The sequence below is a fragment of the Trichomycterus rosablanca genome, chromosome 2, assembly GCF_030014385.1.
Source record: "Trichomycterus rosablanca isolate fTriRos1 chromosome 2, fTriRos1.hap1, whole genome shotgun sequence".
In the NCBI taxonomy this organism is placed as follows: Eukaryota; Metazoa; Chordata; class Actinopteri; order Siluriformes; family Trichomycteridae; genus Trichomycterus; species Trichomycterus rosablanca.
The window spans coordinates 44616695-44627841 of record NC_085989.1 but is presented as its reverse complement, the minus strand read 5'-3'; the positions used below and the strand labels follow the sequence as shown (position 1 = coordinate 44627841).

The following is an 11147-nucleotide window of genomic DNA, read 5'->3' as shown; positions in this document are numbered from 1 at the left end:
AAAGCTCAAACCAGATGCTGAGCTTTGGATGAACAAAATATTTACCCTCTACAAGAACATATCTAGGGATGAATCCAAACATAACCTCATTTCAATGTGTCATCTTGGAACAGGTTTGTGCCACTTAGTCAGGCTTGAGAGAAAAATGCCTTTGTAAGAAATACGCAAATTAAATAAAAAATCTAAACAAAACATCTGTGCAATGGGAGGTCAGTTACCCCAAGGGTTTAAGAGAAAGAAAATTAAGTTATCATTAAATATGAACAAGAAGTAATGCAGGTGGTAAGTTTAACAAGTCATATATTCGTGTTCAGTCATAACACCATTTGAGCTCTGTATTAGTAACAATTGGTGGAAAAAAAAAAAAAAAATCTCAAAAGGTTCAACAAACCAGAGCTTTTAAAACTCAGTTGGCCAACACTACAGGTTGGAAAGCTTGGCTGGAGTACTGCAGGTTGTAGCCACCTAGGCCATCCATAAAGGAAATCCCACCGCCACTGCTAAGAACACCAATAGCTTGGCCTGGTGGTGGGCTGGAATATGGGTCAAAGGTGCCATGTGTATGGACCGGGCCTTGAGGTGGGACATGAAACAGAGCGTTGTGGGTTAAGGGTGAATGTTCTGTATCAAAGTAGAAAGACCCTCGAGAGGCAGGGTAAACAAACTCTTTGGCATTGGGGGACAGTTGGCTAGAAACCGATCCAACCAAGGAGTGCATGGAGAGGGAAAGAGGTTTGTGCTTGACCAGCCCAGGTGGCGATATGGATGATAAAGTAGGGGAATGGGTGAGCATTCGCTGCTGAGGGGCACCGATGCTACCTGATCCACCCACTAGACCACTTCCCATGGACGTCTTCCTCATTTTGGTGGAGCCGAACTTGGTGGCGGCAAAGCTGGCTGTGGTAAAGGTGATTGGTTGGGAGATGGGTTGGTTAGCTGGGTGAGGATAGGGCATCGCTGTACTGAGTGGAGATGGAGAGGAGGTATTTGAGTGCACAGTGGAATCGGTTGGAGTAATCGGGCCTGCATAGCTGAAAAGGCCTTGGCAGAATGCCGTAGGAGAATTTGAGACTGATGGTAACATGACTGGTGATGACTGGCTTCTGATGGGTACAAAAACCTGAGCATCAGGGTTGAACCCCAAAACTTTTCCCTCTTCCAGCTCCATATCACCTTCACTGAGCCCAATTTCGTCTGGTATCTCGGAATCACCCCCTAAACCTGGAGGGTCCTCCATGTACAGGACTTTGACAGCACCCTTCTCACCGATCTGATAGGATACTTCATAAGGGTCAATCCAGATGTTGAGTTCTGGAGGAACATTTGCTCTGACCTCCTCAGTGTCTAGTCCACTCCTTTTGGCGGCCAAGTCCACCACAGGGTCTCCATAGGCTCCAAGATGAAGGCAACGGAAAGCAGATCCACGTAGAGGCGCCTCCGGGTACCAGTGTCCTTCAAATCGTGACACCAAGATCCGCTCCAGTTCCTCCCCAAACAGATCCGCTCTTCGTCGAGGGAGTTTGTTGTATAGATAGGAAACTATGAAGTTCAGTGCAACCTTTACCTCCAAATGCATGACAAAGAGACGAGAAACTCTCAACGTCCTAAATCTCTTCAGTGATAACAGGCCTACTACAGTCTCCACATGTCTCGTCAGTGATGGATCATGAGTAAGATTCTTGCAGAGACTAATTTCAAGCCTTTGTAGATGGTCAGAAGAAAAGGGGGGCAAATTCTCAGTGAAGTCTTGATGAATGACGATTTCTAACCTGCAACTCCAGACTGGACTTAATGTAAGCCCGGGTGTCTCCAGACCCACTGATATCTGGAAAAAAAAAGAAAAGAAATTAACCTTCAAACATTAAAGACGAGATTAAAAATACAAATAGGCACATTTCAGTAGATGTAACTGCTGACGCTGCAAGCATGGCTTATCTCAAATCCATCATCTGGTCCTAACGGCAGCCGCTAAAGCACTCACATTACACAGGCAACCAGAAACCACGGCAGACAGGATAGTAAAGAAGGTATACCAGTCAACCAGTTAAAGAATTGATACTTTTAAAGCTTTTAAAATCATATATGGTTAAACTTTATCTCAGAAAATTAGTCTGGAGACACTTCAGGAATTGGCTTGAATAAGAGTAGGAACAGGGTCTTCCTAGGAATGAATTTCTTTCGTTTTTTTCTAACCTTGAATTGTTTGTCAGTTGCACCTACCTCCCAAAGGCCATACCTAAAAAATAGCAGTGACTGGACCAGGCTTTGTTTCAAATTACATCCTACTTTACTGAATAGAATGTACACCGACCAGGCATAACATTATGTTCACTGACGGGTGAAGTGAATAACACTGATTATCTCTTCATCACGCCACCTGTTAGTGGGTGGGATATATTAGGCAGCAAGTGAACATTTTATCCTCAAAGTTGATGTTGAGCAGGAAAAATGGGCGAGCGTAAGGATTTGAGCGAGTTTGACAAGGGCCAAATAGTGATGGCTAGACGACTGGGTCGGAGCATCTCCAAAACTGCAGCTCTTGTGGGGTGTTCCCGGTCTGCAGTGGTCAGTATCTATCAAAAGTGGTCCAGGGAAAGAACAGTGGTAAACCGGCAACAGGGTAATAGGTGGCCAAGGCTCATTGATGCACATGGGGAGCGAAGGCTGGCCCGTGTGGTCTGATCCAACAGACGAGCTACTGTAGCTCAAATTGATGAAGTTAATGCTGGTTCTGATAGAAAGGTGTCAGAATACACAGTGCATCACAGTTTGTTGTGTATGGGGCTGCAAAGCCGCAGACCAGTCAGGGTGCCCACGCCGACCCCTGTCCACCGCCGAAAGAAGCAACAATGGGCACGTGAGCAATGGAACTGGACCATGGAGCAATGGAAGAAGGTGGCCTGGTCTGATGAATCACGTATTCTTTTACATGACGTGGCTGGCCAGGTCACTTACTTGGGAAACACATGGCACCAGGAGGCAGTGTGATGCTTTGGGCAATGTTCTGCTGGGAAACCTTGGGTCTTGCCATCCATGTGGATGTTACATTGACACGTACCACCTACCTAAGCATTGTGGCAGACCATGTACACCCTTTCATGGAAACTGTATTCCCTAATGGCTGTGGCCTCTTTTAGCAGGATAATGCACCCTGCCACAAAGCAGAAATGGTTCAGAAATGGTTTGAGGAGCACAAGTTTGAGGTGTTGACTTGGTCTCCAAATTCCCCAGATCTTAATCCAACCGAGCATCTGTGGGATGTGCTGGACAAACAAGCCCGAGCCACGAAGGCCCCACCTCACAACTTATAGGAGTTAAAGGATCTGCTGCTGACATCTTGGTGCCAGATACCACAGCACACCTTCAGGGGTCTAGTGGAGTCCATGCCTCTACGGGTCAGGACTGTTTTGGCAGCAAAAGGGGGGCCAACACAATATTAGAAAGGTGGTCATAATGATATGCCTTATCAGTGTATAATTAGTAACTACAAACAATGAAGTTAATTGCTGTGTAAAATTATGGTACCGTTTGTCCCTGCTGATCACAACAAAGCCCATACACTCAGGGTAAATATATGCTAAAGGCCATACAGCAATAAAAATAAACAGTTTTTTCCAAAGCTAAGTGCTGCACCATTAACCATAAAAATGGTGCAAACAGTGCACCAGTGCTCTGAAAAACTAAATTTAATGGTGGACCTTTTTAAATAATTCATAAAGATTTTGATTGCTTACTAAGGTTAGACATTATCTTGAGTTATAGGTTAAATTCTCCAGCATTAAAGAGATACATGCTGAAGAATTTTCTAACTGAACAAAGCCTGTGCTCATGTAACATTTGATAATTATATTCATGTTCTAACAGCCTTTAAGCACATGACCATGTAAAGCTCATTAAAATCAGTCATGTATCAGATTCTGTTATATTGGTTTACAGATTACACTTTACTATCAGGGAAAAAAGTACAGTGTACGGGGACACATTTAGGGGTTTTCTTCCCAACCTTTCTAACCTCTGAGACCACTGTTCCAATTACAGTACTTTTTAACTGGTGAGAAAATCTAGCCATTTTTATATAAGCACATACAAGTCAATCATAGGCATTGCAATTACTGTAGACTTTCTCCATCCCTACATTATTAATTAAAGCTACATAATGCTGTATGTATATTTTTGACCTGATAGCTTTTCAGAAAACAAACTATATAATAGCAACCTTTATTAGCAACTTGTTCATTTAAATAAGAGCTCAATTTTATATGTCCCGTGTTTATAACACTATCTGCAGCAACACTAGTAAAATCACTACTTATACACTGATCAGCCATAACATTAAAACCACCTCCTTATCAACTCCACTTACCATATAGAAGCACTTTGTAGTTCTACAATTACTGACTGTAGTCCATCTGTTTCTCTGAATGCTTTGTTACCCCCCTTTCATGCTGTTCTTCAATGGTCAGGACTCTCCCAGGACCACCACAGAGCACGTATTATTTAAATGGTGAATCATTCTCAGCACTGCAGTGACACTGACATGGTGGTGGTGTGTTAGTGTGTGAGTTGTTAAACACCTCACTGTCACTGATGGACTGAGAATAGTTCACCAACCAAAAACATCCAGCCAACAGCGCCCTGTGGGCAGCGTCCTGTGACCACTGATGAAGGTCTAGTAGATGACCAACTCAAACAGCAGCAATAGATGAGCGATCGTCTCTGACTTTACATCTACGAGGTGGACCAACTAGGTAGGAGTGTCTAAGAGTGGACAGTGAGTGGACATGGTGTTTAAAAACGGCATCAGCATTGCTGTGTCTGATCCACTCATACCAGCACAACACACACTAACACCACCACCATGTCAGTGTCACTGCAGTGCTGAGAATGATCCACCACCCAAATAATACCTGCTCTGTAGTGGTCCTGATCATTGAAGAACAGGGTGAAACTAGTCAGTAATTGTGAAGCTGATAAAATGGACAATGTGTGTAAAACAAGGAGGTGGTTTTAATAATAATAATAATAATAATAATAATAAGTTCAACTTCTATAGCACCTTTAACCAAGCTCAAGTTATATTAAGTTATAAATTAAATTGCTTACTATGTGTTTAAAATATAGGTATTCAATGTCAATCAATGCAAAACTGCCCTGCCATTGATAAAAACACTAACATGTAACCAGGTCCCGATTATTCATCCACTTCTCAGAGACTAAACCCACCACCAACACACTGCACTTGTGCACACAGCAACTGTTTAGCATTTATCAACCTGATACCAGGAGGTATAATCCAGCCTTTTGGTGCTGCTGGTACATGTAAATGCTGAACACAAGGCAGGAATAAACTCAGGACAGGGGGCCAGTTCGTTGCAGATATACTTACTTACATACTTGCACATTAGGGGCAAATAATAGCCGATCCACCTTCAGTCACTTTTAGGGAGGTGGGAGAACAGCAGAGTTTCTCGAGGAAACCCACACAAACATACAGAGAACGTGTGAAAAGTACATGGTCAATCCAAGGTCCTGGGACTTACGTTACTATGCAGCACCCATTCCACCAGCTGCACTGCCCTTTCTTTTGCTAATGCAAAATGAATGCAAACAGTGTGGGAGTGCCATGATCTTCCCTGTCCATTAGCAGGTGCTGGTTTACATTACATGAGATCACATTTATTTACTCACCTGGAAAGAACAATGCCACTTAATCCACCCCCTAATACAAAAACTGTACTAAAACACTAATGCAAGCACAAGCAAAACAGACCCATAACCACCGGTTTTAGATTTCACTACATTAACAAAATCCAGCATATCTAGATGGTGGAAGGACAGGACATGATTAGACATGCATAGCTATTTATAGTTTTTTTTTTTTCCAAGAGCCAACAATGAGTAAAAAAAAAAAAAAACTATGAAATAAACCCCTATAAAATAAGCCCGTCACCATAATGTCACTTTAACAAGTCTGATGGTGATAATACTGCCTATAGATGTAATCAAGAAAAGCCATTTGACATTAAAGTCCGACAATAGTGCATTTATTGCAAGGGGAATTAAATGATAAGTAAAGAGCATCTTATTTTATTAACAACATCAATAATAAACAGGTTTGCTGACATGATTTACAGGACCAGCTACAGTGTGTTATGAACGGTTTACCATACGAACATTTTGGGTTATGAATGATCTTTTTCCACTTAACGTATGAACAAATTTCGGGTTATGAACCGAAATTCGCGAAACACGTGACGTCACGAACAAGTTAAACCGTCTGTCTCTGTCTCTGTCTCTCTCACATATACATATATACATATATATACATATATATACATACATATACATACATACAGTAAGCGAACATTCGGGCAGCGTTTTTTGGTGTTTTCTTTATATTTTGTAAAATTATTATTAAAATGGCCTCAAAGAAGGTGCAGAGGAAGCATAGTGCTGAGAAAATAAATCTATTACTATTTGTTGTTGTATAATTACTCCTGCCGGTAGGTGTCACTGTGTATCAGACAGAGGGGACAGTGAGTGAGAGAGAAGAAGGAAATCGCTGAGTAAAGTATTCTTTCTTTCGTGCAATTACACCTACAAAATACAACACTATTGAAATAAAGAAGGAAATAATAGAGAAATATGAGAGTTATTGATGTTTCTGGTAGATAAATTTTATTAAAAAAAAGAAGGAAATGTATTATGGTGTATAGTACAGAACATGTACTGTACTGAAATGTGATGCGTGTTGTTTTATGTACAGTACTACTGTGTATTGTTTATTATTGTTTATTACAGGAATGTCTATTCTATAATTTAAGATTCAAGGGAGAATATACTAGTATTTATGACAAAAAAGACCATTTAAGACATTAGAAGGGTAAGGTAAAGGCCAGTGATAGCTCAGTGGTTAAGGTACTGGACTAGTAAACAGAAGGTTGCTGGTTCAAGCCCCGCCACCACCAAGTTGCCACTGTTGGGTCCCTGATCAAGTCCCTTAACCCTCAATTGCTCATCGTGTTCAGCTCATCGTGTAAATCGCTTTGGATAAAAGCGTCTGCTAAATGCTGGAAATGTAAATGTAAAGGGGTGGTTTTGGAGGTCTGGCACAGATTAATTCTATTTACATTATTTCTTATGGGAAAAATAGGTTTAACCAACGAACATTTGGACTTAAGAACAGCCCTTTGGAACCAATTAAATTTGTAAGTCAATGGTCTACTGTATATACTTTATCAGCTACATATCGGTTTGTAAAATATTACTTAATCATATTGAATACCATGAAGGTATATTACTGTTACACATTCAAGAATGTGCTTCTGAAAAGCTCGTCAGGCTGTTTATTTTTTTTTTATTATTATTTTTTTTTTAAACATATAAATCATCTAAAGATGACTTTTTTCCAGTTTTAAGACTCATGCTCTAAAACTTAACATAAAAAGTGTCTCTTATAGGGATGTAACGATACACTCTACCCACGATGCGATGTGATTCACGATACAATTTTTTCCAGATTTTTTAAACAAAATGAAATTAAAGACAAATGATGACAAATTTATTATTTCTCTTTAAAAATATAAATAAAATACTGTATTTGTGCTTATCTTTGATTTATCTAATGTCCTTTTATTTCTGAGGTAGTTACAAACTCTGCAAAACAATGCTGCAAATTTCCCTTTTCGTGTAAAAAAAACTGAAATGAAATTTTAAAACAAATCCCACATTAAATAAATAAATGAATAATACAAATAAAGAAAGTAATAAATAAATTTGGCTGGAAAATTCCGAACCTGGCAACCCTGTAGTGACGTCAACCAGGCGAGGTGAATAGCGCCAGTGCCCTCTGCTGTTTAAAGTGAATATTGATTCATTCTACATGTAAACCGATCGTTACACATGTGAATCGATTGTTAACTGTTTGTGGTGCATCGTTACATCCCTAGTCTCTTAGTATGCGAACTGCTAAATCATAGATTGGAAAAGATGGTTTTAGGACCTCTAACATGATTAATGAAGAAGTATTTTATGGTTTATGTTAAATGAACCATATGAGTATGGTATTCTTAAAAAGAACATCTCAAATTGGGCAGTCCAATCATTTAATAACAGAAAATCATAATTAGATCTGGAAAAGTCAATTATTAATTAGGCTTTAACATAAGATTTGTCTTGTGTTTGAGCTGTTAGTCTTAGGTGTGCAACCTGAATATAAATGTAATGTGTGTCTTTATACTGTGGGAGGAAACCGGAGCACCAGGAGTAAACCCATGCAGACACGGGGAGTGTTTTTAACTTAGAGTGGTGTGGCAACATACAAAAAGATTAAAGGCTGGAATTTTGGCTACGAGGTGGCTACAAAGTGAACAATATTAGCTGATTGTGTTTGCCCGACAACCATGGTATAAGACAATGCCAGCCATCCAATATAAAAGTCTGCCATGTATTTATTTCATTTGTGTGAAGTGATGATGCTAACAACTAACAATAGGATCCCAAGCCAGCCCAGTTTTACAGATGCTAGTAACTGGGTTCTACAATACTAAATTTGATCACATAGTTTTAAATTCTTTCATCATGCTCTCCAGATATTACTACCTTATTTATATGAGTGAAAATATGAAAGAGCACCCCTTTTTGCACAATGACTTGATTGCAAAATACATTCAATACATTAAATACAGTATTTACTGTGTCTATATAACATGAGCGTGAATGACTGACAATTACAGGTTTACTTAAAAATTGTAGGCTTTAATGGTCACAAGATAAACTACAGCAGAAACTCATCCCACAACCAACTGATGGTTGTTTAGGAAGGCAATCAGCCATGTTTTCTTTTGTGAGCAGTTAAGATTTTGCTGAATTAAAGGCCTCTTGTGGCTAGTTCTATAACATGACTGGCAGGAGAAATGTAAACATTTCAGATGCTGTTTTAATGTCAGTCTTATGATTTTAACAACTATTTCTTTATATTCTTTAGATATAGACATAAAACTTATAATAGTACAAATTAAACATATATAATTGCACCTCTAATAAATATGTTCCTCGAGGTGGAAGATGTCTTTAGGACCACAAAGAGTGCATGTATGTATATAAAAAATAAACATAAAAGATGTAAAAGAACATTATTAAAAAAAAAAAAAAAAAAGAACCAAGAAAATCAGGTTCCTATTTCTTTAACTCGAACACAATGATGTGTAAGTGAACTAGTCACAGAAACAAATCTATAAACCAAGTGGACTTGCTGTTCAGACCAGTGGACATAAGTCTAACTTCAATCTCAAAGTCTAATATTTCAGACAATAACACTGATTATAAAAGCAAAGGACCTGCAGTTAAACGTAAATCACTCAGCAAATAAACCCATATGGTAAGACATGGTGTCGAAGTTTAATATATGGTGAACATGTTTAATTCCCAAGCTTCATATAGAAAGTGTTTTCAGAATATAGAGCTGTGTTAATATACTTAATAGCCATGTCTGAGGTTTTCTACTTCCATTATTCTTCAAAGTTCTTATTTTTAAATCCTACATAATAATTAAACATGTCACTGACATTATTTAATTATAAAGTAAGAACAGAATCTAAACAAGCCTTCTCTAAAATGGACGACAGCTCTGTTTTACTGGTGCAACATTAAAATCCATTAATAAAAAGACACAATCAGAAGGAAACATGAAGCCACAGAGTGTCAGTGATAAAACAGCAGAGAAAATCAGTCCATGTTTAAATAGAACAATAACACAAACAGCCCTGATACAGCTGATACTTACACACAGGCTGTAATTAGATCCCAGCGTGTAGTTCCACCAGACCGAATACAAACTGATGAGCCGAATGATGGATCAGAATTGAAACACTTCACGTTATTGCACAGCGCTCTAAGAAATAATAAAAGAATGAAAGTAGATTGTGTTTTAGTGCACCGGTTTATAATGAGCACACAGGCACTACAGCGCCTCTCTGAAACTTTACTGTTCAACAACCTCGCGTTTTTATACCCTACACACTTAAACACGCCCCCAATGTGACGTAAGAGTTCGGATCTACTTTCAGTACGTCAAATAATAATAATAATACTGATAATAATAATACTGATAATAATAATAATAATAATAATAATACTGATAATAATAATAATAATACTGATAATAATAATAATACTGATAATAATAATAATAATATTAATACTGATAATAATAATACTGATAATAATACTGATAATAATAATAATAATACTAATAATAATAATAGTACTGTCAGTACTATTATTATTATTATCAGTATTATTATTATTAATATTATTATTATCAGTATTATTATTATTATTATCAGTATTATTATTAATATTATTATCAGTATTGTTATTATTATTATCATTATTACTATTATCAGTACTGTACTGATAATAATAATAATAATACTGATAATAATGATAATAATACTGATCATAATAATAATAATAATAATAATACTGATAATAATAATAATACTGATAATAATAATAATAATAATACTGATCATAATAATAATAAATAATACTGATAATAATAATACTGAAAATAATACTGATAATAATAATAATAATACTGATAATAAGAATAAAACTGATAATGATAATTATAATAATAATTATACTGATAATAATAATTATAATAATAATAATACGGATAATAATAATACTGATAATAATAGTAATGATGATACTACTAATAATAATACTGATAATAATAATACTGATAATAATAATACTGATAATAATAGTAATTACGTTATTTACTAGTCACTTTATCTTGATCAGGCTCACTGTGTGTCTGGTGCCACCTGAAAACTGAAGTTAGGGCTGCGCAGTATGACCAAAAATTTGTATCACGGTATTTTTTAAGATTCAGACGGTTTCACTGTATATCACAGTATGTTTTTTTTTTGTATGTCTGTGGCTTATTCTACTGTCATAAGTACACAGAAAATAAAACATTTTAATTTCACCACGTTTTGAGGACTATAAGCTTTGCTTGGCTCCACAAAATGACACAAAGGGTGTGTTTGAAAACCTAGGGTGCTGCCTTGCTGTCTTACTGCCTACACAGGCAGCTGCCTCAGTAGAGAGGATTCTAATAAGTCATTGACTTATAA

The 11147-nt window shown here is 37.4% G+C and overlaps 1 protein-coding gene across 2 annotated transcripts; it reads right to left on the bottom strand.

The window, feature by feature from the left end:
* Positions 1–348: 348 nt before the first annotated feature.
* LOC134309230 (protein Tob2) lies at positions 349–1576 on the bottom strand. 2 transcript variants are annotated; one of them, XM_062990878.1, is made up of 2 exons: positions 1048–1576; positions 349–957 (listed from the first exon to the last, which is right to left on the bottom strand). In XM_062990878.1, the coding sequence occupies exons 1-2, from the start codon at positions 1574–1576 to the stop codon at positions 407–409; spliced, it is 1080 nt and encodes a 359-aa protein (XP_062846948.1). In that variant the 3' UTR covers positions 349–406. The 2 variants fall into 2 exon arrangements, with proteins under 2 accessions (XP_062846948.1, XP_062846947.1); XM_062990877.1 differs by having other exon boundaries at positions 349–1576.
* Between the last annotated feature and the right edge of the window lie 9571 nt (positions 1577–11147).